Source organism: Narcine bancroftii, chromosome 1, assembly GCF_036971445.1.
Source record: "Narcine bancroftii isolate sNarBan1 chromosome 1, sNarBan1.hap1, whole genome shotgun sequence".
NCBI classification, from domain to species: domain Eukaryota; kingdom Metazoa; phylum Chordata; class Chondrichthyes; order Torpediniformes; family Narcinidae; genus Narcine; species Narcine bancroftii.
The window spans coordinates 68,761,671-68,789,070 of record NC_091469.1 but is presented as its reverse complement, the minus strand read 5'-3'; the positions used below and the strand labels follow the sequence as shown (position 1 = coordinate 68,789,070).

Here is a 27,400-nt window from a genome sequence, read left to right as displayed (position 1 = left end):
AACTACTACACCTTCCCAAACTTCCCTTTCATGCCCCTATCCCAAAATAGGCCTGAAGAAGATGGTTAGGGTATTTGAGGAGAGAGAAATGTTAACAGTGGCAGCTAGCATTCAATAGAAAAGGAGCATTTTTTTTTACTATTTAACTGAATTGAAACTTAGTTTAAAATGTTACATCATAGACCAGCAACAATAGAACTTCACCAAGACAGTACGATTTTAAAACAATATATTTATTAATAACTATTAATGATTGTGATAGTACAGACCTATCATCAATGTATCTAGAGTATCTAGAGTGTAATGACTGTGCTTACAGCGATTGTCTGAGAGCTTAGCCACGCCTACTGTCTGGGCCTTAAAGGGTTGTGTCCCTATTCAGGTCGGATCATTCTGGACTGGTCGGCCACCTGTGAAGAGCTCCTGTCTTTTGCTAATAAAAGCCTTGGTTTGGATCAACAAGTCTTTGGTTCTTTCAACGAGCTCTACAATTAACAACTTGTATCTAAACTTAACCCCCAACTATGTGCAAATGTGTGTGTGTATTTCCCCAACACATGAGTCATAATCATATGGCCTGTAAATGTCCCATCTGGTCTTCCTCGCCACTCTCTTCAAGTGACCTGGAATAACAACCATTGCTCTTTGGCACCATCAAGTCCAAATTATCATCAAAGTTATTGTTTTGGGAGAACAATTGTTCTGGATGGTTTTGCTGAAAAAAGGACTTCAGCCTGTGTTGACCCTTAACATGTAGTTACTAAATAAAATGTGAACCTAACACAAAAATATTTACTCAAAATTCATTGAAATTAATTTAAAAAATTTGCAGAGGCTGGAAATGAAGTAAAAATAGAATGCTGGAAAAACTTAGCAAGTTACATAGCATCTTTTGGAAAGAGAAAGACAACATTTGGGTCTGTAGTCCTTCAAAAGAGACATGCATATTAGTTTAAGTAGGAGAGAAGATGAGGGAGGGATGTGTGAAACAAAGGAATCGTCTGTGAAAGGCCATACTGAAAAGGTTTTATGGCAGCCATTACCAACACATTAAGCAAGTGATCACCCACTCTCCTCTCCAGTTTAGAGGAGGCCACATTGTGAACACCAAAATCAGTAAACAGAATGAGAACGACTGTGTGTGAATCACCACTTCATCTAAAAGGAATGCTAGGATTCTTAGATTGTGGGTAGAGAGGAGGCTGGACATGTGATCCCAATAAAATCCTGAAAGTGGAGGATAACATTGGTTCATACAGAAATCTTGTTGGAACTGGCAGAAATTATGAAAGACTTTTTTGAATGTACAGGCTGATGAGGTGGGAGATAAAGAAGAGGGAAGTCGGTTCTTGTTCTTCCATGAGGAGAAGGGGGTAAGAGTAGAAATGCAGGAAATAGACTTCTTTATGAAATTTGGATGTTGTGGACAAAGTCAGCATTTATTGTCACCGCAGATTGCCTCTGAATTGAAGCAATTGAGGGTCAACCATATTAGTGGAATTCGAGCTGCGTGTGTGTTGTAGTGGAAAAAGATGGGAAATTTTGTTTCTGAAATCTGTTAGTGAGCCTTATTGTATTTTGGGACAATGAGGGAGTAATATGTTATCATTATCAACACTGGCTTTTAATTCCAAATTTATATAATTCCTTGAATTTAATTTTTCTGGCAGAGTAGTGTGTAATAGGATCAATATGCTGGACCAAAAACTTAACCACTTTGTTTTTGCACCCCTATTTGTGAGGAGCTTCTGGACAACCATTTTAGCAATGCACATCCTGATGTTGACGTACTTGTGAGTCCCAATACTGATTTGCTGTATCTAAGACCACCTCCACATCCATGTACTGCATACACTAGAGTAATAATTGGGGTTTATTGGACCAGTTTTTCAGGTAAAAATTTTTTTGGGAGGATCGACTTTTAGATGGGTCATACTTTTGACTGCGGTAAGTACCTGTGTCGTTGAAAGTGTCAGGACCTTGGATGGATGGGACTGTGTTGTAAGTTCGCGTTCAGGGTATTTGGAACTCAGATGGGCAGGTGGCCAGGGCCTAGGAGAGAGACTGTGGCCAGGGCATTGGGAGCTCTGGTGGGTGGGTGACCAAGGTAAGGATCCGCAGTTGGGGTGTCGGAAGGTCTGGTGGGCGGGAGGCCTGGACAAAGATCTGCGGTCGGGGTGTCACGAGCTCGGATGGGCTGGTGGTCAGGTTTTCAGGAACTTGGATAAGCGTGCGGGTGGAAGCTTCGGGAGCTCAAATGGGTGGGCACAGGGCCAAATATAGGGGATCGACTTTTACATGGATCATATGGAAAGAGGGAATTGATTATTACACAAGATCAACTATTAAATGAATATATATAGTATGAATTTTGTTATACCTGTACAATCAAAGGAATTGCACTGCTGGTTGTTGTATAATGTACTTCTATTGGCAATTTGAATGAATCTGCTCTCAACAATGTTAACAGTTGAGTATTTGCATCTCTGCTTTTGAATTTATTAAAACTTATTTAATAACTACTAAATATAAATTAATTGGATCTCTTGTGCCATTCTGAGAAAGTTTAATTGCTTTAGGGCAGCCATTCTTAACAGGCCCACCATACACCCAAAACCCCCCCCCCCCACCCCCCACCGGGGGCCACAAGACATTTAAGGGGGGGCCATGGACTGAAATCATTAAAAAATTTTGTAGCTGATAGGAGAGAAGTACGGAAGAAAACAACTAATCTTGACTACATCTCAGGGAAAGAGGGCTATAAACATTGAGCAGAGTCCTAAGGCAAAATAGGCAAAATTAAAGTTGACAATTGCTGCTCCAGTGTGTAGTAAATGATAGGCTGGGGTTCTATGTGGTCGGATGTGGGTGGAATTTTCATGTAAAGGGACAGATTTTTTTCAAGTTATGAAAATATTTTAAAGCACATCTTCAAATTTGGTTTATTTATCACAATATCCTGAAATGCAACTATATTTGATGTTTTTTTTCATGATTTTTAAGTAAGCTATGCATTTATAAGTCTTATATGGAACAGTATTTACACTCGCACACTGGCACAAAGACAATCAGACTCACACTCAATCAGGCACACATGTAAATATAGAAGAAACTTCAATCACACATTCTCTCACCCTACACAATCCCTCACCCCCCCACAGTCTCTCACCCCCACAATATCTCACCCCCACAATCTCTCATCCCATAGTCTCTCACCCCCACACTCTCACCCCACAGTCTCTCATCCCCACAGTCTCTCACCCCCACAATCTCTCACCCCCACAATCTCTCACCTCCACAATCTCTCACCCCCACAATCTCTCACCTCCAGTCTCTCACCCCCACAGTCTCTCACCCCCACAGTCTCTCACCCCCACAGTCTCTTACTCCCCACAGTCTCTCACCCCCACAGTCTCTCACCCCCAGTCTCTCACCCCAGTCTCTCTCCCCCAGTCTCTCACCCCCACAGTCTCTCACCCTCACAGTCTCTCACCCCCAGTCTCTCACCCCAGTCTCTCTCCCCCAGTCTCTCACCCCCACAGTCTCTCACCCTCACAGTCTCTCACCCCCACAGTTTCACACTCCCCACAGTTTCTCACCCACACAGTCTTTCACCCCCACAATCTCTCACCCCCACAGTCTCTCACCCCCACAATCTCTCGCCCCCACAATCTCTCACCCCCACAGTCTCTCACCCCCACAGTCTCTCACCCCCACAATCTCTCACCCCCACAATCTCTCACCTCCACAATCTCTCACCCCCACAATCTCTCACCCCCACAATCTCTCGCCCCCACAGTCTCTCACTCCCAGTCTCTCACTCCCAGTCTCTCACCCCCACAGTCTCTCACCCCCACAGTCTCTCACCGCCACAGTCTCTCACTCCCCACAGTCTCTCACCCCCACAGTCTCTCACTCCCCACAGTCTCTCACCCCCAGTCTCTCACCCCCAGTCTCTCTCCCCCAGTCTCTCACCCCCACAGTCTCTCACCCTCACAGTCTCTCACCCCCACAATCTCTCGCCCCCACAATCTCTCACCCCCACAGTCTCTCACCCCCACAGGCTCTCACCCCCACAATCTCTCACCCCCACAGGCTCTCACCCCCACAATCTCTCACCCCACAATCTCTCACCTCCACAATCTCTCACCCCCACAATCTTTCAACCCCACAATCTCTCACCCCCACAGTCTCTCGCCCCCACAGTCTCTCGCCCCCACAGTCTCTCGCCCCCACAGTCTCTCACCCCCAGTCTCTCACCCCCAGTCTCTCACCCCCACAGTCTCTCACCCCCGCAGTCTCTCACCGCCAGTCTCTCACTCCCCACAGTCTCTCACCCCCACAGTCTCTCACCCCCAGTCTCTCACCCCCAGTCTCTCTCCCCCAGTTTCTCATCCCCACAGTCTCTCACCCTCACAGTCTCTCACCCCCACAGTCTCTCACCCCTACAATCTCTCCCCCACAGTCTCTCGCCCCCACAGTATCTAACTCCCCACAGTCTCTCACTCCCCACAGTCTCTCACCCCCACAGTCTTTCACCCCCACAATCTCTCACCCCCACAGTCTCTCACCCCCACAATCTCTCGCCCCCACAATCTCTCACCCACACAGGCTCTCACCCCCAGTCTCTCACCCCATTCTCTCACCCTCACAATCTCTCACCCCCACAGTCTCTCACCCTCACAGTCTCTCACCCCCCACAGTCTCTCACCCCTACAATCTCTCCCCCACAGTCTCTCGCCCCCACAGTATCTAACTCCCCACAGTCTCTCACTCCCCACAGTCTCTCACCCCCACAGTCTTTCACCCCCACAATCTCTCACCCCCACAGTCTCTCACCCCCACAATCTCTCGCCCCCACAATCTCTCACCCACACAGGCTCTCACCCCCAGTCTCTCACCCCATTCTCTCACCCTCACAATCTCTCACCCCCACAGTCTCTCACCCCTAGTCTCTCACCCCCAGTCTCTCATCCCCACAGTTTCTCACCCCCACAAGAATACACATATATATATGTGTATATATATATATAGAAGAAACTTCAATCACACACACTAACACAATCTTGCACGCACACACACAATCTCACACTCACTCATATACATATATATGTATGTATATCATATATACATATATATATAAGAAACTTCAAGATTTTGAAACAAGTTATTAATAGAGTGTTTTTTTTTTAAGCCCTCACATCATCTTCCTATCGCAGTCTGTTTTATCGGGAGGAAATCATCTCTGTGGTGTGCGTCTCTGCCATGAAATAGCTCATGCCTGGTTTGGATTGGCTATTGGTGCTCGTGATTGGACTGAAGAGTGGATAAGTGAGGGATTTGCCACTTATTTGGAGGATGTGTTTTGGGCAAATGTGCAAAAGGTATATTTTTATATTCCCTTATGCTGAACCACATTAATACACAGTAGCCCCTTTCACACTTGCAAGTGATCCCAGGAATTAACCGCCCATCGGCCTTTAAATTACCTAGTGTGAAAGCAAAATCAGCTCAATGCCGGCATCAGATGATGTCATCTCATGCCAGGGATTAACAGCCTCAATCCCTAGTACAATCCCTGGCATCTGCAGACATTGGCGTTGTAATCAGACAAGTGTGAAACGGGCAATTGCATTGTGAGTTTGAAATAACCCAAGTTTTTGTGTGAGGGCAGGAACGTGAAGGAAAAAAAGATTAAAATGAAGATATAAACTTTGCTGTGGGAAAGTCGCAGTGGGGGGGAAGAAAGAGAGGAAATAAATATCATTAAATAGCAATAGCAGACAATTTTTAAACAGTGTGGGAAAGTTGGTAGCATCATGGCATGCAATTTATAAAGACCTTGGGAAAAAGCAATGGAGGGGCTGACTTCCCAGAAGGCTATGCAGCAGAGAAACCCCTCTATGAATGCTCCATGCATACAGCCGTGCATATAGCCATTTCTCTGCTGCATGGAATTCTGGGAAGGAAGGTCCATCAATGTTTTCCCCCAATATTTTAAAAATTGTAAGCGATTGTGCTACCAACTTTCCCACAGTGTTTAAAAATTGTCTGCTTTTGCTATTTATTGCTAGCACTTTCCCATGGTCCCTTATAAAGGTTTATATAGGTTGGCATAACAACAACAGGGCTGAAGAGCTCATACTGTGCTGTACACAAAGCTGAATTATGTTATAATTAGGCAATATTAATTTTGTTTAAATATAAGATCAGTATTTAGGGCAGGTCCACCATCCCTCGATGGGTCATGACATTACCGGTAGAAGGTAGAACAGTCCTAACCCTAGGGATGGCTCCTTGCAAGTGTGAAAGCATGCAGTGTCCCAGTTAGGAGTGGTCAGATGTGAAAAGCCAACCCCCCCATCCCTGTCCCAGGACACTGAACAGCCAATTAATGGGTTACAAGTGTGAAAGGGGCTAGAATCTGAAATTGAATTATTGTTGCTATTTTGCTTCCAGCGGTAAGAAACATTAAAATTGTTAACTTTTCTCTTGAAGGGGGTGAGGTGTTTCAGGAAAATGCTACAATCTCCGCTGATCTTGAATATTGCACATCAATTGCCAACACGTGAATCCTAACACTGGATTGCTCGTTGTAGTTAAAACTGTATTTAATGTTATGATTTTACCTGCACGACAGAGATTCTGTTGGAAGTTAAGGACAAAAAAATGAGTGTAGTTTTAGTCTTGAGGTTGAGAAAAGCCTTCAAATGTGCTTTCCTTTATTATTGCGTTTTCTTGCATGCAGCTATATCCAAGAAGGATTTTTTTTGTAAGGGAATCAGGAGTTTGCATTTTCTTTTAAAAAAAAATATTTTAATTGAGTTTAATCAAGTTATATTGATGAAGCAATATGATAACATATACATATATTAAAATAAATGCACAATACAACAAATTTCAAATTTCATTCATAATTATTAAATGTGATTGTTTGTTAAAATTATTATGCTTAGAGATCAATCAAATAATATTATATCAATCTTCATTATATCTTGATATATCTTTAAAAAAAAGGATATAAACATGAATAATCATAATTAGGCCCCAAAAATCCACTTATCTAAAAACTAAAACTAATGCTAATCTACCCTCTCTCTCTAATCAAGGTAACTTAATCAAACTGAGTTTGCATTTTCTAAGCTATTTTCTTATTTGAATGTATAGTGTATTTCATCTTGGAATTGTTTATGTCCTTCCAGGATAAAGATTGCTAAATACTTGACATAATTGAGGTAATATTGTATGGAGTGCATTGAAAGTTTAAATTTTGGCATTCCATTGAATGAAAGTTTGCAGCAGTGATAAGGTTATAATGTTAACGCTAATCGTTCACGTCAGGAGCACATTACACACCTGCAGAGCGACTGAGCGACTATGGCCTAGCCATCGACCCAGCAAAATTTCAGTTCAGTCTGGAAGGCATCAATTTCCTTGGGCACCACATCAGTTGACACAGGGTGGTCCCTCTTCTGTCAAATTTTGAGACCATTTATAAGTTCACCTACCCAACTATGGTCAAAGGTTTGCAGGAGTTTGTTGGGATGGTCAACTTCTTCCATCAGTTCCTGCCGTCACTGCCAGGATCATGTGACCTCTTTTCAAGCTACTCTCTGGTCAAACCAATGAACTCAGCTGGGACGCTCTGGCCAATGCCACCCTTCTACTGCATTCATACATTGATGTACCCACCACCCTCACAGTTGATGCATCCAACACCAGTGTTGGTGGTGTCCTGGAGCAGTTGATTTGCAAATATTGGAGACCCCCTTGCTTTCTTCAACAGACATCTGCGACTCATGGAGCAGAAGTATAGTGCATTTGACAAGGAGTTGCTAGCCCTCTACCTTGTTATACGCCATTTCTGCTACTTCCTCGAAGGATGGGATTTCATGGTCTTCACTGATCATAAGCCCCTCACTTTTGCCTTCACCAAGGTGTCGGACCCATGGTGGGCAAGGCAGCAGTGTCATCTCTCTTACATCTCAGAGTACACGATGGCTATTAAACACATATCCGGCAAGAACAGCCTCGTGACTGACACTCTGTCCTGTACGTCTATCCTGTCTGTGCACTCGCTGTCCCCCAGAATCGACTATAGAGTGCCCGCAGCGGCCCAGTGGCAGGATAGTTGGAAATCATGCGTTTCGGGCCATCTGAAGCCACACTTCTTTGTGACGTGTCCACTGGCTGACCTAGACCCATCGTTCCCGCCTTGTGGAGGTGTCACGTTTTCAACGTGATACATGGGTTGACCCACCCACGTATCCGGATGACAACACAACTGGTCGCAGATAGATTCATGTAGCATGGCCTGTGCAAACAGGTCGGCTTGCCTGCACTGTCAGACATCCAAGATGGAGAGGCACGTGAAAGCCCCACTTCAGTCCTTCCCGCTGACAATCAGTTGATTTGATCACATCCACGTGGACATTGTTGGGCCACTGCAAGTTTCCAGAGGCACCACGTATCTGTTCACGATGGTGGACAGATTCACTAGATGGCCAGAAGCTGTCCTGCCAGGGCCCTCATTGCCAACTGGATAGCCCATTTTGGGCTTCCTTCCAATATCACATCAGACAGGGGGTACAGTTCACATCTGGCCTATGGGCAGTGCTGGAACAGCTCCTAGTGACCCAGTTACATCACACCACAGCCTTCTACACAGCCTGGTGGAAAAGTTCTATCGACATTTGAAGATGGCCCTCATGGTGCGGCTTCGAGGCCCAGATTGGGTGAACGAGCTTCCTTGGGTGCTCCTTGGCATCCGCACAGCACTCTAGGAGGATTCGGCCATGTCCTCTGCTGAGCTTGTCTATGGGGACCTGCTGACAGTCCCAGCGGCTCGCAGCCAGGAGGAAACACCTATGGTGCTGCTAACACGAGTTCACGAGAAGGTGGGCACCCTGGCCCCCATCCTAAACTCGCAACATGGTCCAGCTCCATCCTACATTTCGAAGGATCTTGAAGCCTGCCGATATGTCTTCATAAGGAGAGGTGCACACCAAGACACCCATTCAGTGCCTTTACAAGGGTCTATATAAGGTGTTACAACACAACGGGACAATGTGCATTTTGGATATTGGGGGTAGGCAAGAAATGTTCACAGTCGACCACACCAAACCAACACACCTTGACCTCAACCAACCAGTAACTGTTCCAGGCCCACGGAGGAGAGGTCAGCCTCTGTGAACTGTTATGAACATCAATTGATGTGAACCTCATATGAACTGTGGACTCAACACCTCCAGGGATGGTTGGGGTGGGGTCATGTAACGAGCTGCGCTGATTCACAAGCGAACCGGGTCACTGAGGTGCAGCCTCGTACTGAGCTGACATCACAATGGTCCCAGTGGGGTGGGTGCAAAGGATCATGGTGCTGATAAGTTCTTGGAGAGTTCCAGTAAAGTCGGTTGGTTCAACTCATTCACAGCTTTTGTTCACTGCACAGCACACTGACCGCAACACCATTTTAAAAAAAAAACACACACCTTGTTATGCTCTCAGCTGTGATGCACTTTGAAATATCTTAACGACGTAAAAAGATTCAGGTTTCTTCTTCAAATAGGATAGTGAGCACAATTAAGGAAGGAAATTCTTTATGAGAAACTTTTATATTTGTATTGGTGCCAGGTTAAAATCATTGACAAACAGGAATGAAGACAATTTTTTTCCATTGAATTATCTGTCCTATTACCGGTAGTCCCATTTACCTGGTTTTTCCACAAAGCCCTGAGAATGTATCCAATGCCCTTTTGTAATTTACTGCTGAGCTTGCTTCCACCAGCTTTATATATGCTGTTCACCAGATTCATTATTGGCTGTACAATTTTGTGAAAAATCAATGTCCTGCTAACTCTTCTGACAACCAGGAAGTTTCTTCTTTACCTGATGGGACTTCTTCATGATTTTGACAGCTTTATCCAATCTCCTCTGATATCTTGTAAGAAGAAAATGATTCTTCTGTTCATTGAAAACCTGGTTATATTTTAAAAAAACTAGTGCAATGAATTAACCTAGAACCTTTTTCCACAACAAGGATGATTGTTATTCACAATAAATGTCATTATATCATCAAAAAAAACTTGAAAAAACAGTGGGTCAAGCAACACCTCTGGAGATAAAGAAATGCTCTATGTTTTGTATTGCGACTCTGCTTCAGGACTGAGTTTATAGGGCCAATAGAAAGAGGTACAAGGGATGGGTGAGACAGGGACAGGCTGGTGATGCGTGGAACCAGGTGAAATGGGGAATTCTGACAAGATGGTGCTCAGTGTAGAAACAGCTGGTTCCAGATAGGAAATGTTGATGGGGAGGAGGAATGGGAAGGGTAAACCAAGGGAGAAGAAATCCAGGTGGTTAGGTGCATCGGTTTTGGGCATAAGGAACTATGGAACACTGTTGGCTACCAAGGTGGAATGCGAGTTGATGATAATCTAGTTTGTTCAGATTAGTCATCTCCCCCCCCCCCCCCCACCCCGCCCCCACCCCCCCCCCCCACCTGGTTCCATCTGCCTGGGATTCTGCTCCCCTGACTCAATCATTCCCCATTCCACCTGGCCTACCTATCTCTATCACGCCTTTCCCTCTCACTGTTTTAAGTTCTCTATTTTCCCTCTACATTCTGTCCTGATGCATGGTCCTGATACAAAATGTTGATTTTTTTTTGCTACCACAGATCATTTAATGTTCCATCCACAGTTTGCTTTATACTCCAGATTTCAACATTTTTAGTCTCTTGTTTTCTCTTTTGTAACCACACAGTTTGTTGATGGTGAAATTGGTGCTGAGATGAGATTTATGGCAGTCAGCCTCTCCCAGCTTCCTTTTTAAGATAATTCTGCCAAGCTGAGTCTCTTCTTTTCTGATTTCCTTTCTCATTAATTCACTTTGTTAGATTTTTCAATCAGGGTTGATTGAAAAACCAAAACAAACTTAGCAAGTTTTTTTTGGGAGTTGGTGGAGGGTGAATGCTAGTGTTCTATTAACAAAAGTAGGACATTTTGATTATGACAGTTACACCAATTAATGTTTTTTTAAAAAAAACAAAAGACACAAGTTATTATAAAAATGAATTTGGATAGATTTATTTTCTGATCTGGGAAGAAATATATTGTGATTAGTTTGCTCCTCTGAAGGGTGCTTGAACTATCCACATGTTTGCCATTTCGGATTTTAGATTTCAGATTTGTTGTCAGATTCCTTTTTTCTGCAGGCAAGGCAGAATTACCATATATTGGGAGTGCAAAAAAAAACCTGACTCAATGTGCACATGTATACAAATAAAGAAATGTAAACAAACTGCATAAAATAAAAAAAAATTAAGTTCAAAAGTAAGAGTCCTTAAATGAGATTCTGATTGAGTTTGTGGTTGACGAATCTGATGGTGGAGGGGTAGCAGCTGTTCCTGAACCTGGTGGTGCGAGTCTTGTGTCACCTATGCTTTTCTTCCTGATAGTAGCAGCAAGAACAGAGTGTGTGCTGGGAGGTGTGGGTCTTTGATGATTGCTGCATTCTCTGTAGGTGTTCTCAATAGTCGAATTTTACCCATGATGTCCTGGGCTATGTCCATTACCTTTTACAGAGCTTTATGCTCTTAATCATGAATTTACACCTTTAATCATGAAAATTAATCAAATTCAAATTCATTACAGCAATTTTCCTAAATTAAGCCTATTTTGTAAAGGATCCAAAATGTTAATTATATCTTCATCAGGTTCACAAAATTCTGTCACAGTCTTTCAAGTTGGAATGAATTCAAAATCTAGAAACATCTAAACCCCCAGGTTCAACAAAAGTCAATAAGATTTTTGCTTGCATCTGTTCGCACTTCCCATTTTTGACTCCCTTGGCATTGTATCTTGAGCATTTATCTTGCCTGTATGTAGGCAATGTAAATTACCGTGCCCTCCATTATGTTTGGAACAGAGAAGCTTTTTTCTTTTATTTGTTACTATGCTCCACAGTTTTAAATTTGTAATCAAACAATTCACATGTGATTCAAGTACACATTCCAGATTTTGTTCAAGGTTATTTATTTACATTTTAACTTGACCATGTAGAAATTACAGCAGTTTTTTTATACATAGTTCCCCTATTTCAGGGCACCATAATGTTAATAATTTTCCTATGAGTATATAATCCTTATCCTTGATCTTACCATGGAGTTAGTAAAGTGATTATTATTCAAAAAATAAACACAAAAGCTGATGATGATGGAATCTTGAACAAAGAAAGAATTGTTGGAGGAACTCAATGGGTCAGGCAACATCCATAGCCATTTTTCCACTGGCATCCCAGTTAATTGGCTGTGCAGTGTTCTGGGATAGGAAGCCGTTTGTGCTGTTTCCACTGGGGCACCTTTAACTGGGACACTAACTGCTTTTCCACTGAACCCAACTCATCACTGGGAATTGGAGAGCCTGCCTTTGAATGGAATGGGTGGAAGTTGATCTTTTTCCACTGGTTTAATCAGCATTCTGGCGTCAGCTGATGCCGGGGATATGAATAGGGGTAGAAGCCATCAATCCCTGACGTCATTTGACATTGGCATGCTGATTGTTTTCCTTTTCCATTGGACCCTATCCTGGTTAATTCCCCATTAATTCCTGGGACAAGGTGCCAGTGGAAAAGGGGCTAGTGTGTAGAAATGACCAGTTAGCATTTTGGGTTGAGGACTCTATTGAGACTAAAGTAAAAAAGGGTGTGAAGGGGGAAAGGAGCTGCAGAGGGGCTAAAAGGAAATAGGGTATTGGAGAGTTGGAGATACAGGAAGAGAGTGAGTCCATTGGGGGGAGGGAGCAAAATAAGAACTGAAATATATAAAGTGACGGAAACAGTGGAACTTGGTGGAGATAATGGTTATTTACAATGTGAAAAATTGATGTTAATGCATTAAGTTGAAGGATATTCATGAGGAATATGATATGCTGTTCCTCAAGTTTACGTTTAGCTTCCCATAACAATGGGAGGCTGAAAATATCCAGCCCCTAACCTGAGGGAGGGAAGAGTATATCAGGAAGTCTCAGAGAGGTTGATCCCTGTGAGTCATAGAAAAGGACACCCCACCCCCAAATTCCATCCAATACCATCACCAGCCAAGTTTTTCCTCCCCACCACTGTCTGCTTTACACAGGGATCAGTCTCTCTGATATTGCTTAGTCCGCTTTATTCAGCACCGTCACCCTTCCTCCCGCCCACCTCACCCCACCAGGCACTCCTGCTGTAACTACAGAAAGTGCAAAACTTGTCCTAATACCTCCATATAGGGTTGCAAGCAAGCAGGAGGGAATTGTGAGAAGATAAATGAGAATGTTGTCAGGACTCTGATGTCCTAAGTGGTAGGGAGAGTTTGAATAGTCTATGGCTTTATTCCTTGGATTGCAGGAGGATTCGAGGATATCTCATAGAGATGTACAAAATTATGAGAGGAATAGATGTGGCGAATACTTAGTGAAAACACAAAAATGCTGGAGGAACTCAGCAGGTTTTGCAGTGTCCATAGGAGGCAAAGGTGTATAACTGATATTTCAGGCCTGAGCCCTTCTTCAAGGTTTCCTTGATTCACCCAAAGGGTGAATAATTAAAGTCTTTTTGCTCAGAGAAGGGGATTGGTAACCAGAGGACACAGGATTGAGAAGGGGGAGAGATGCAGTGAGGCTCATTTTTTTTACACGTAGGGTGGTGAGTATATGGAAGGGGCAAGGGTAGCTTCAGAGGGATATGGGCCAAATGCTGCAGGTGGGACTAGGATGGTTGAGTTATTTCAGTGTGGGCAAGTTAGACTGGAGGGCCTGTTCCAACCATATGACTGACTTTTAATTCTGCCGCACCTGCAGGAAAAGAGAATCTCTGGGTCGTATGTCATGTATATACTCTGACAATAAATCTGGAATCTGAATCTGAATCTGAATTCAGATTTCCAGCATCGCCTTGCTTTTGGCGCATTAAAGACTGATGGAGCAAGAGAGAGAGAAAAAAAAAACAGGACGGTGTAGCTGCTCCAAAGGGTCAAGCAACAACTGTGGGGAGTGCAACATGGTCGATGCTTTGGGCAAGCCCTGTTGACCGAACTGGAAAAATAGCCTTAAACCTAGTTGCATGAAAATTCATTTTTGTAATTTTAGGCAACCCACATCTCTATCCAGTTCTAATGTTTCCATCTCTTTACTTTTCTCTCTAATTCCTCCCAGAATGGCTTCTTCCTCTTCCTGTCTCTCCAGCTCTCCCACCTTTTGTACAATACCCTTTCACCCTTTGGCTCCTCCCCACTTTCTTTCTCCCATCATGCGGATAACATCACCCCCTTTTTATTTCAGTATTGATAAAGAGTCCCTATCCAAAAAGTTAATGAACTATTTCCACCCATGGATGTTGCTTGATCAGTTGAGTTCCTCCAGTAGCTCAATTATTGCTCAAGTTCAGTTTCACTCATTGTTGATCTTGAATAAGGATTTGCGCTCAAGCGATCAGAATGATTGGTATGTACAGAATCCCTTTTGTAGTTTGCACAAAGATCATTATTTACAGCACATTAATGGTTTTATTAATCATAACAAGCTGATATTTGACTACAGTACTGTAACAGAGCTATGCTTTTGCCTATCTTCAACTATCTTGAATGACATCAAAGTATTTCTAAATTGCATTTGGTGTCCAAATGTGTGCATGCAAGCTTCCATACACACCAATGAAGTGCAAACCTGGATTACCAGAATATTCAAAAAGAAGTACAAAAATAAATCATCGATACCGTGCTCACTTTGGTCTACATTGTCTTACAGAATTCTCTGTTCTCTCCTCCTCCTTTAAAACATGCTCATTTTCTTAATTTTCCAGTTGTGAAGAATCCGACTAGATCAGAAATGTAAAAATACTGCTTGAGTTGCTGAGATCTTCTAGTTTTTGTTTTGGCTTTCCATCATCCACAGTTTTTGCTCCAGTTTTGAATATGGGGTGTCCTGTGTAATCATCAGGACAGTAAGAAGTTCTATCATAATCTTTGAAAAATGTTCTATTTCCTCTTGAAAGGCAGAAGGGACCTTGTTCAACTCTTTTTCTAAAGACCACCTCTGACAGTGGAGCAGTCTTGATTATGAGCTCAAGTCTAAGGTGCGAGTTGAATACCTTCTGTTTGAAAGGGAATGCTTTTAAAGAGTTGAAATGATACTTGTAGGTGTAAACAAAATGACACATCTGTGAAGTGAAATTCAGCCTCTCCAATTCATTTAAACCGATCTTAAAGCCTGGAAAGGTAAATTTGCAGAGCGTAAGCAATAACATGGGGCCATCTGACTACCATTGAAGTTGTCTTCACCTTTATGTCTCAGAGTTTTGATCCATGGGCTGGGCATTCATTGTGTTTTAAAAGCTTGCTGTTTCAGAATATAACATTTACAATCACACCTGTACATAATCTGTGTGAACCAGTATTTTAATCTCCCTATTCCTTAGAACCATAGAACATTATAGCATAGAAAACAGGCCCTTCTATTCTGGCCAACCTATTATTCTGCCTACTCCCTTGACCTGCACCCATTCCATAATGCCTCAATACCCCTCCCATCCATGTACCTGTTCAAATTTTTCTCAAATGTTAAAATTGAGCCTGCATTCACCACTTCAGCTGGCAGCTCATTCCATACTCCCACCACTCTCTGTGTGAAGAAATTCTTCAAAATGTAACCTCTAAACTTCTCCCCTTTCACCCTTAACTCCTGTCCTCTGGTTTGTGTCTCACCTAACCTCAGTACAAAAAGTCTACTTGCATTTATTTTATCTATACCCATGATATTTTGTACACATCTCTCCTCATTCTGCCACATTCCAGGGAATGAAGTCCTAACCTGTTTAACCTTTTCCTGTAACTCTGTTCCTCAAGTCCTGGCAACATCCTAGTAAATCTTCTCTCCACTCTTTCAATTTTATTGATATAATTCCTGTAGTTAGTAGCCAAAACTGTACACAATACTCCAAATTTGGCCTCACCAACATCTGTACAACTTTACCATAACATCCCTACTCCTGTACTCATTACTTTGATATATGAAGGCCAATGTGCCAAAAGCTCTCTGTCTGACCCTATCTACTTGTGATGACACTTTTCAGAGAATTATGTGTTTGCATTGCTTTGATTTTAGAATCCAATTCAAATTTAAAGGTCAAACATATTACATTTTGGTACCTGAGTGGTCCTATTTAAGCAGATATTGTTGTTTCATTATTCTGTGCTGAATTGCACCTTTATAAAATCAGGCATGCAGCAAATTGGAGGGACTGATTTTATGATCTCATCATTTGTACAGGCCTCTTAGGATATACCCTATTAAGTATATTAATAAAGGATTGTGTGTGAGAATGATGAAACACTAAATTAAAAATATGGACAGTACAAGCAAGATAAAAATAATTAAAATGATTCACACAATTGAAGAATAAGTAAACGGCAGAGTATCTGTTGGCTTTTATGAAATTCAGATTAGTACTGCCTGTTTTCTGGACCCAACTAGTTTTCTGAGTACTTCAAAATAGTATTTGTGGCTCACTCACATAATAGTGTTGGTAAATGCCTGGTTTAAGGAGTGGAGCATAGAATCTGGCCATTCCATTCAGCCTACATTTGCCATTAGCCACTCATTTGCACTAATATATTTATCCCTTTTTAAATTCTCCCCACATTGTCATCAACGCCACCTATATTCTATCACTCATTTACACATGACTATGTAATTTACAGCGGTCAATTACCGAGTAACTTTTTTGGGATGTGAAATGAAAATGGAGTATCCAGAAAAAATTAAAACAGTCACGGGAAAATGTACGAACTTAAAGCAAACAGCAACAGACATTAGGATTGAACCTGGATCTCAAGTGCTGCGAGGCTGAGATTCTACGTAACATTCTGTGCCATTGGCAGATCATGGACCAGATATTATTATAATACTTCTATTATAGAGTTCATTACTCCAGCTAACTTTCTTGCTTAATATTGCAAAACGAAACATTCCGAACCATCAGGTGTTAATTGATGGCATTTGTGTAGCTTTCACAGGAAGAAATGAAAGAACAACAGCAACTAAGGTCCTTACTGCGATGGCGAAGACTCAGAGAAGAAATTCAGAATTCTGAAGAAGAATTGCAAGTACTGAGGTGAATGGATACCAGACTCCTTAATCTTTGGAGTGATGAGGGTAGGACTCTAATGAATAGCATGGCTGCATTGAGTAATAAGGACTGAGACATACAAGTCCAAAGACTCCTGAAGATGGCAGCACAGTAGCTTACAGGACTAACCTTCATTGACTGGGACACAAAATATAAGAGCAGAAAGGTTGTGATACAGTTTTATAAAAGTTTGCTTAGGCCACAGTTAGAATATTGTGCGTCATACTGGTTACAATGCTTTAGGAAAGATGTGACCATGTTGGAGTGGGTGCAAGAGGAGATTCACCAGGATGTTAGCTGGGATGGATTGTTTTGTGGGGTGATTGAAAATGCTGAGTTTGTTTTATTTTGAGTTGAGCTATGCAGCACAGAAATAGATTCTTGGGACCACTGAGTCCCAATCAAATATCCCCTCATTCTTCTATACTCCAGGGAATAAAGTCCTTACCTGTTTAACCTTTCCCTGTAACTCAGTTCTTGAAATCCAGGCAACATCCCAGTAAATCGCCTATACACTGTTTCAATCTTATTGATATCTTTCCTGTAGTTAAAACTTCAAATTTGACCTCACCAATGTCTTGAACAACTTTATTATAACATCCCAACTCCTATACTCAATGATTTGATTTATGAAGGCTGACATGCCAAAAGCTCTCTTTACAACCCTATCTACCTGTGATGCCACTTTCAGGGAATTATGTACAGGTAGTCCTCAACTTCTGACCTATGTGAGTTATGTCCAACCACACATATGACCAAAATAAAAAAAAAAATTTGTTAAAACTACTGAACAAGTACATATTTTGTATTAAAAGTACTGAATACAGTGGTTCCCATTCCCTGTGGCAGCCTGAAGATCCTGTTCCTCATGGCAGTCAGAAATCCCCATTCCCTGTGGCAGCCCTAGATCCCCATTCCCTACGGGAGCCCGAGGTCTCCATTCCGCACAGCAGCCCAACGTCTCTGTTTGCCAACTTATGACCAAACCTGAGTTACAACCAATCCTTCAGTCCCCATTACATTCGTAAGTCGGGGACCTTCTGTATCTGTATTCCCAGATCCCTCTGTTCTATCACATTCCTCAGTGCCCTACCATTTACCGTGTATGTCTTTTCTTGGTTTGTCCTTCCAAAATGCAACACCTCACATTTGTCTGCATGAAATTTAATCTGTAATTTTTCAGCCAATTTTTCTTGTTGGTATAGATCCCTCTGCAAGCTATAGATAACAAACAATAATGGTCCCAGCATCATTGGTGCCAGGGTCCAAGATATTTCGGGTTGATTTCATGGTATTCTCAAGAGGGAGGGTGAGCAGACAGATGACGACCATATAGGGACCAATGGCATGGGTAGGAATGGTGCTGAGGTCCTGCAAGGAGAGTTCAGGGAGTTAGACACTAGGTTGAAGGACAGGACATCCAGGGTTGTGGTCTCAGGATTGCTACCATGCTACATGCTCGTGAAGTTAGAAATAGGGAGATAATGCAGCTTAACACAAGGCTACAGATGTGGTGCAGGAGGAAGAGCTTCAGATTTCTGGATCATGGGTTCTATTCCAGGGAAGGTGGGACCTGTTCCCACAGGACACTTTGCATCTGAACTGGAGGGGCAATAATATCCTTGTGAGAATGCTTGCTTGTGCGGCTCCAGGGTGTTTAAATTTGATTTGCATGGGAATTGGAACATTGAAAGTAATAGGAGAGAGGAGGAGGGAAACGATGATGTGAAAATTGCATGTACCGTTGAAGTAAAAGGGTTGTAGGTGGTGTAAATGTTCTCAGATGCATCCATTTCAATGTAAGAAGTATCGTAGGAAAGACAGATGAGCTCATGGATTAGCATGCAGAATTATGATATTGTGGCTATTAGTGAAACTTGGTTGCAGGAGGGGCAGGACTGGCAGCTCAATATTCTGGGCTTCCCTTGTTTCAGACGTGAGAGAGTGGGGTGGGGTGGGCGGTTGTATGAAAGGGGGAGAAGTAGTATTGCTCATCAAGGAATATATCACAGTTGTGATCAGGCAGGACAGACCAGAAGGTTCTATTAAATACCGAGGAACAGCACCTGGCATATGTGAAACGCAGCTGGTCACAGGCCACTAGCCAGAATACATCCATCTTCCACAAATGGTTCGTTTGACTCTCAAGATCCATAAAATAGGGCACTAAAAATGGGCAATATTGCTTAATTAACTTGTACAGCTTTATTATTGTTGTGTGTTCTTACAATTTGGGTGGCACGGTTGGCGTAGCAGTCAGCACAACACCTTTACAATGCCAACAATCGGGATTAGGGTTCAAATCCAGCACTGTCTGTAAGGAGTTTGTATGTCCTCCCTATGTCTGCATGGGTCCCCAGGGGCTCCGGTTTTCTCCCACCATTCGAAACATATTGGGGGTGTGTAGGTTAAATGGGTGTAAATTGGGTGGCATGGACTCGTGGGCCAAAATGGCCTGTTACCATGCTGAATGTCTTTTAAAAAAAAAGATCTACTTTTAAAATTCAACGCTATAGGCGGGTAATGAATGAGTTCTGTTTTCAGAAGTCCATTAAGTCCATATTTGATAGAAAGGACACAAAAATCACTTACCCATCTGGTAATGTGTGGCATCCAAAGCACCCAGAATTGATCAGAAAAATACATTCACTAAAAGTGCGAAGAAAGGCTAGTTCTGCTATTCTGCCACCAACTGAGCTTCATTTGGTCAATGAAGTTGAAAGCATTTTTTCCAATGCGAAATCAAGGAAGAATTCTTCAAGTGTGACTGAATGACTGATACAGAATTATTAATTTTTCATCTGCTATTGAGGAGCATGAGAAAAAAAGGCAAAATTAAGTGGAAACCTAAACTTTGGGCTAGACCTTTCCCATTTCTTCTTTCTTCTCTGCTCACTGATTTGAGTTCTGTAGTTGCACTTTAAGTGTGATTGAAGGGCGAATATTGTCATTTTTTTTCTTTCCCAGTACTGCAGGATGTGAGAATATGCTGCCCTTGAACTGAATAATTGTACCACTGTGACTTGTCCATTGCAGTGGATGAAAAGGAAGAGCAAAGGGAACAGACTTGACAGCTAATGCTGTTGATTGGCATTGGGGGCAGATAAATTAGTACTCACTTAACCGGTTGTGTGGAGGTGGTTTGTGCCTGATCTCCATCCATGATGTGCTTCACGTGGAACCTTAATTTTAATAGAAGGCAAGATTATTTCCTGCAATTTCATTATTTTTATTCAAATGAGTTATAAATTCATCTCTGTAAAATGGGAGTGTATAATTGCAAGGGAATTGTTGTATATGAAAAGAAAAAAAGATTAACTTTCTGTATCATGTCATATTTTTGATTACCATTCCTTAGTCCCCATATCTGATACCATAGCTTCTGACAGGATAATGTTTGGATCCAATAAATGCAACATAATGGAACCCAGAAATTTGGATGTAATTTTTTTTGGATTGGAACACAGTTACCAATTGTTCCCAGATCAAATGGAAAATTAGCTTGGTTTTTGTGATTCCAGGTTGGACTTTTGCCTTTGACACATTTTCCACTTCAGGCAAGTTCATAAAAAACATAAATCTCCTTGCATGTTGGAAATGTTGGGCCATGTAAGATTGAGCTTGTCCTGTGACTGGAAACAACCAATGTTGCTTGATCCTACATCGTTATGGTTTAAAGGATGCTTCCGAGTCAGGTTGCAGCCCAATCTTGGAAACCCTGCTAACGTTGATATCCTTTTACTTGCTTTCATTGTACCCCACAGCTCAAAGTCACTGTGATCCCATGCCAACCTGATTTTGATCTTCCAATGTGAAACCTTTACCTATCCTTAGCTTCAAAAGATTTGGTTCCCAATACTTCCCCAGACCCATTTAGAGACTCAATTCTGACTGGTGGGCTTTTTTTCCACAAGAGCTGATGCTGCACCTGGACATCTGATTTCCTTTTGTACATTCTGCTGTGACACCCCACACTGGTGAACATGTGTAAGGGCTATTCACAAACAACTGATTCCTTGGGCCACATATGTTACTGAGTTTTTAACTGGTGGGTTCTCATCAAACAGTCATGCAAACTGGGCAAAAAAGATAGACAATCAGATTCTTGGTTACATAGAATCATTTTTGGACTTGTTTTTCCCTGTAGAGATCAAGTCAAGTATCTGATTTGTGTAGTAAATGGGAACAGTGGGATGAAGCTAATTTTTATCATGTAATTTTGTGCAATCTATAACGTGGGTTTGGAATGCAATTGTCTGAAATGCACTTCATAAGGGCTGATGAGTGGCAGGTACAATTTAGTAGAGAGAAAGGAGAAAACAGAGGGTTACCAGTTTTAGTGTAACGGTTAGTGCAGTGCTGTTGCAGCACCAGTAACTGTGTTCAAATCTGGTGCCCTCTGTAAAGAGTTTATATATTCTCCCTGTGACATGTGAGAGTTTCCTCCCACTTTTTAAAAATGTATGACATTTGTAGGTTAATTGGTGTTGTTGGGTGGCATGGGCATGTGGGCTGGAAGGGCCTGTTATTGATTAGGGTTAGGGTTAGGGTCCACTAACTTTAAAAAAATAAATATTAAAAATCTTCTTCAGCATTCAAGTTAGCATTCAAACACTAACTTTAAAAAATAAATATTAAAAATCTTCTTCAGCATTACCCTTGGGATCAAAAATTACTTATTTCTGCTTCATTCCAGCGGCTTGTAAAGAGGCCAATGAGGTTGGAACTGCAATTTTTTCCATAAATGAGGCAGGAGGCAGGTTTCTGGGCACCTTGTGAGGTGTTTTAGTCATGATGCATGTCCTCTGTTATGAATGCCATCCTTCTTCACTCTTGAGTGTTCAAGGGCTTAGGATTATCATGAATCAGTTGGGGTGATTGACATTTGTAAAGAGATATTGTGCATAACCTTACATCTTTTCCTTTGACAATTTGGTAATAGCTTGGAGTACAGTTCAATGTACTGTACAGTGTCTATTTTGAGTCTGGTGTCAGGAATACAAACAACATAGCTAGATGATTGTATCCATTTTAACAACTAATGCCTCAATGCTGATGTTTTCTTTGAGAATTTGAAGGATTTTGTGATGGTGGTGGTGGTATCTCTTGAAGGCTCTGCTTTGGTAGTTCTGGTTTCTGAGATCACAGCTTCCCAATTGACCATGACGTTTGAATTTTTAGAGGGGGTGAGATATACAGTAGGATGTGCTCAGTATTTTCCAAGATCATGCTGTGAACCTGTATTCAGAGGGAAGTAATGGTGCAGATGGGGAGGCTGATAGGGGTCCTTTAACTTGCAGGTCAATCCTCTTGCAGCTCCAGTGATTCAAATTTGATTCTGACCTCAGATGCTTTCTATGCGCATAGATTTCTTCTGGGTGCTTCAGTTTCTTTTAATAACCCAAAGATTTAAAGGAATGTTAATTGGCTTCTGTAAATTGCAATAGGACAACAGCTCAAAGGACTAAGAGCAGGATAAAATATTTACTTCTAATTTTCATTGGTGAAGGAAAAGGGGAGAAATTGCTGAGATATTAGATGCAGTCTTTTCCATTGTGGCTTTGCTATTTTATACCTGGTTCAAAATGGCAGATCATTTAAATCTGGTGGTGGTAAACTTTTAGAAACAATCAGAGGAATTAATAATAATTTTGACTAGTATGGTCCAACAAAGGAAAGCCAACATGAACTTATATTTGATTGAATAGAGCATTTTTGATTGGCTAATATTTATATACGTGTGCCATAAAATATTTATGTATACCTATAACTTCATCTTGCGGGATGCAATTTAAAAATTTGTAGTTGGCAGAACTTGGAAAGAGTTGTCACAGAAATTATGCATTTGGATCAAATACAGCTTTTTTTGAAAATGATTATGGATTCAGTTGGTATTAAATTTGTTTTATGGGGATACTTTTTTGAGGGGACAAATTATTAGTTTCACTGCTGAAATTAAGAAACAACATGTAAATTGGAGAAGGAGATAGGATTAACAGCAAAATTCTACGGAAATTAATAAAATAAGTTTAGCTAATATGAAGTTACGTTATAATTCGTTATAAATTTGAAAAATTATTACAGAGAACCAGACAAAGGTACTATGAATTAGGGGAAGTAGCTCATAAAGTATTAGCTTGGCGGTTGAAAACGGAACAAGCTTCTAGAACAATAAATGGTATTAGACATGAATCAATGATTACATATAGACCTGAGGAAATTAATGATGTGTTTCAAAAATTTTATGAAAAATTGTATACTTATGAAGTAGTGGGGGGGGGGTGAGGTTAAAATTGATAATTTTTTCATCTAATTTGGATTTTCCCTTTTTGAGTGATAAGGATATTAAGGATTTGGATGCTTCTTTTACTACTAAAGAAGTAATAGATGCACTTCGATCTATGCCAAATGGGAAGTCTCCAGGGTTTTATTTTTGAATTTTATAAAGAATTTCAGGATTTATTAATCCCTTTATTGATGAATGTATTGAAACAGGTGACAGAGGTTCATTTTTCTCAAGCAATTATTACAGTTATTCTTAAGAAAGATAGGGATCCATTGAAAGCAAGGTCTTATAAACCAATTTCTTTATTAAATGTTGATTATAAAATTGTGGCGAAGGTTCTAGCTAATAGGTTGGCCAAATGTTTACTAGATTTAATTCATTTAGACCAGGCAAGTTTTATTAAAAATCGTTATTTGGTGGATAATATTGTGAAGTTGATTTTTTTAATTAATGTTTCTCAGGAGGGATCCAACCTACCAATGGTTATTTCATTGGATACAGAAAAGGCTTTTGATAGAGTAGAGTGGAGTTTTTTTATTCAAAGTTTTGGAGAAATTTAAATTTGATCCTTTTTTACTGGTTGGATTAAGGCTTTACGTAGAAGTCCTACTGCTAAAGTAGTGACAAATGGACAGTTATATTTACCTTTTATGTTGACTAGATCGACGATGCAAGGCTGACCTTTGCACCAGCTCTATTTGCATTAGTTATTGAACCTTTGGCTCGGGTGATTAGACAAGTAATATTGAAGGTATTAAGGTGAAATCTGACTAATTTAAAATTAATTTATTTGCAGATGATATTTTGATATATTTAACAGAACCTCAGAATTCTTTGAGGAGTTTACATGATAGATTGGAACAGTATGGTGAGATATCAGGTTATAAAATTAATTGGGGAAAAGAGCGAGATTATTCCTTTAGCTGAAATGGATTATTCTTCATGTAGGCACATTGAGAAATTTAGATGGTCAGATCAGATTATGTATTTAGGAGTTAAGGTAGATTGTAATTATAGTCATTTATATGAATTAAATTATTTGCCCTTATTGTATAATTAAATATGATTTGAATCGATGGAAAGATTTAATGATTTTTATTAGTAGGATGAGTTAATTGTATTAAAATGAATATTTTTCCTCAAATTCAGTATTTTTTTTCCAGTCTATTCCTTGTAAGATTCCTCAAAAAATGTTTTAAGGATTTAAATGCTTTGCTGAGGAAATTTTTATGGAAGGATAAAATGGTAAGGGTATTATTACAGAAATTGACTTGGAAATATGAATTAGGAGGTTTGCAACTTCCTAATTTTCAAAATGATGATGATGCAACACAATTGAAATTTATTAATAGGATGTTTGAAATAGATACACCTTTGATATGGGCTAATATTGAACTATCTTTAATTTGTGAGAAGAAGATGGATCAGTTTATTTATAGATGGAATCCTAAATTATTGAGTAATTATAATTTACCTGTTTTGAAACACTTAATGGATTTATGGTATAAAAATATGAAGCCATAGCTACTCAAGGTAACATTTCAGATAAAGCTAAAACTCCATTGTACCAAAATAAGCTTTGCCCCTTTACACTTAATAATCAACTTTTGAAGTTATGGGATCAAAAGGGTATTAAATTGGTGCAAGTTTGTTAGAAGAAGGATATTTTATTTATTTTCAAAGAATGAAAGAACAATATGATATATCTTCAAATGCTCCTTTTTTATTATTATCAAATTAAAGCTTTATTGTTGGATAATTTTGGACATACTCTATGGTTACCTTGATGATCTAAGTTTGAAATTTTACTTACTGAGGGTGGTGAGAAGAGATTTATATCCAAGATGTATGCTTTACTACAGAATAAAATGCTTAAGCTGGATATACATGAATCTAGATTGAAATGGGAGAAAGATTTAGGTATACTTATTCCTCAGGATGATTGGATGAATTTATGTAGGGATAGTATGATAAAATTGTAAATGTAAGGTATCGATTGGTTCATTATAATTTTATTCATCAATTATATTTAACTCTGGAAAAATTAAGGAAATATAATTTTATTTCTTCAGATTTATGATTTAGGTGTCATAAGGATGTAGGTTCTTTTTTTACATTCTACTTGGTCATGTGAGACAGTGAAACCTTTTTGGAATAAGCAAGGAATATTTGCAAGTTATTTTGAAAGTGAAATTTTCATTAGATCCTTTGGTATTTTTGATGGATAATATTAAGAGGATTAGTTTAGAATTAAATAGATTTCAAATCACTGTTTTGAGATCGGCATTAGCTGTGGCTAGAAAATGTTTGGCAAATACTTGGAAAAATGAGACTGATTTGAGTATCCATTGATGGCATATGGAGTTAAAGTCTTGTATTCCATTGGAAAAGATAACATATAATTTATGTGATTTTTTTAAATCGTAAAACTTGGAGCCAGTATTTGGATTATATGGGGTTGAATGATCAAATCTCCTTCCTGCACAATAGTGGTATTGCTCCAAACCATGGTAATTAACTGATGAATTTTGATGTTATGCGATCTCCTCTTTCTTTTTCTTTCATTTTTTGGGGGTAAGTTAGAGGGGGGAGCATTGGGGAAAGTGGGTTAGGGAAGGGGGTGGGGAAGTTGTAGGGGATTAGTTTTAAAATATCATGTATGTATTTTGTGGTTCTTTTTCATTCATTAATTATATCTTTTAACATATGCATCATGATTCAATAAATAAAATATTTTTAAAAACCCCAAAAAATAAATTATGCTTTTCATAGCCTTGTTTTGTATTCTAACCCTCATTGCAATTCTCCCACTTCTCTGTAACTTACTCTCTCTTGAGTGCCCATTAACATCCTGATTTTTACACCGAGTAGTTAATAATAGCAATGAACCTATCTAGAGATGTTTATGATGTGGAGAAAGAAGCTCCCAGGTGAACCTACCTTGTTAGAGAAAATGTGCAAATCCCACCACACGGACAGCGTGCGGGTCAGGAATGAACTCAGTTGCTTTAGATGTGTCGCAGTACCACTAACTATAATGCCCCTGCATATCCCTCAGATTGAGACTCTGAGAATTACAACCAACTTTTTTATATAGGTATTTATAGCTAATTATATATAATGCAATTTTATTTTTGATATTGTTTAATTTTACAGGCCCAACAAGGAGAACACAGGTGTAGTGAGCAATTCTGGTGGTACAATTGTCAAACATGGTCGAAATCCAGGAAAAAACTTTATGCAAGTTCATTACTTAAAGGTAAGAGCTTCCTTTTATGCATATTAAGATTCTGAAGGTATCTTGGGTATGGTCACTTGCGGTGTTCTGTGTCTTGATCAGTAATCACTCTTTTAAAAGAGATCGAAGTACAATAAAAGAGTCTTGAAGGATGTTGTTGGGCTACATCACATCCAAGGTTTTTTTTTCTTGTTTTCCCTGATACTTTCATGAATTCATTTTACATACAACCAGTTCCATTGGATAATGGAACTCAGCCACTACATCCTGGATCGATTGAAGTCGAGAAATTTTGTTGGATGCAGAACAAATGTGGGGAAAATGAAACAGAGATGCCAGTCAGTGTATTCTTATTGCACATGATCAGAAACACAGATAGTTGCTGCATTCTTTCTATCCTATAGGTTCGATCAATAGCAAAAGGCTCCTCCCCCAGGCTCCGCCCCCATCTACCCATATATAACCCAGGTTTCCCGCCTAAATCCAGAGCCCTACTGAAGACCTTTGTAAGACCCTACCCTTTGTTATAAGCTAGTAAAAGTGTGGTCCTCCCTCCATTCATGAGAGCTTTTATTCGCGCTACACCAGGGTTTGGAATGAGGTTTCAGGATGTTCACCTCTGGCTTCTGCATGAATATCTATAACATAGCCTTTGGAATAAATTTTCATGAATTTCTGAATATTTCCTGCAACCTGTACTGTCAAAGCTAGTA

General features: G+C 40.4%; 1 protein-coding gene across 12 annotated transcripts in view; it reads left to right on the top strand.

Annotated features, from left to right (window-relative positions):
* The window catches only part of aopep (aminopeptidase O (putative)), a 329,712-nt gene that overhangs the window by 112,179 nt on the left and 190,133 nt on the right, over window positions 1-27,400 (top strand). For 11 of the 12 annotated variants that reach the window (XR_011354682.1, XR_011354680.1, XR_011354686.1 and 8 more), the window contains exons 6-8: window positions 5,195-5,384; window positions 17,042-17,148; window positions 26,606-26,708. Coding sequence is in view for 9 of the 12 variants with exons in the window: in XM_069929420.1 (XP_069785521.1) it covers window positions 5,195-5,384; window positions 17,042-17,148; window positions 26,606-26,708 (400 nt within the window). In the remaining 3 variants the exon portion in view is untranslated. The remainder of the gene's footprint in view (window positions 1-5,194; window positions 5,385-17,041; window positions 17,149-26,605; window positions 26,709-27,400) is intronic. The other variant, XM_069929436.1, reaches the window with a different exon arrangement.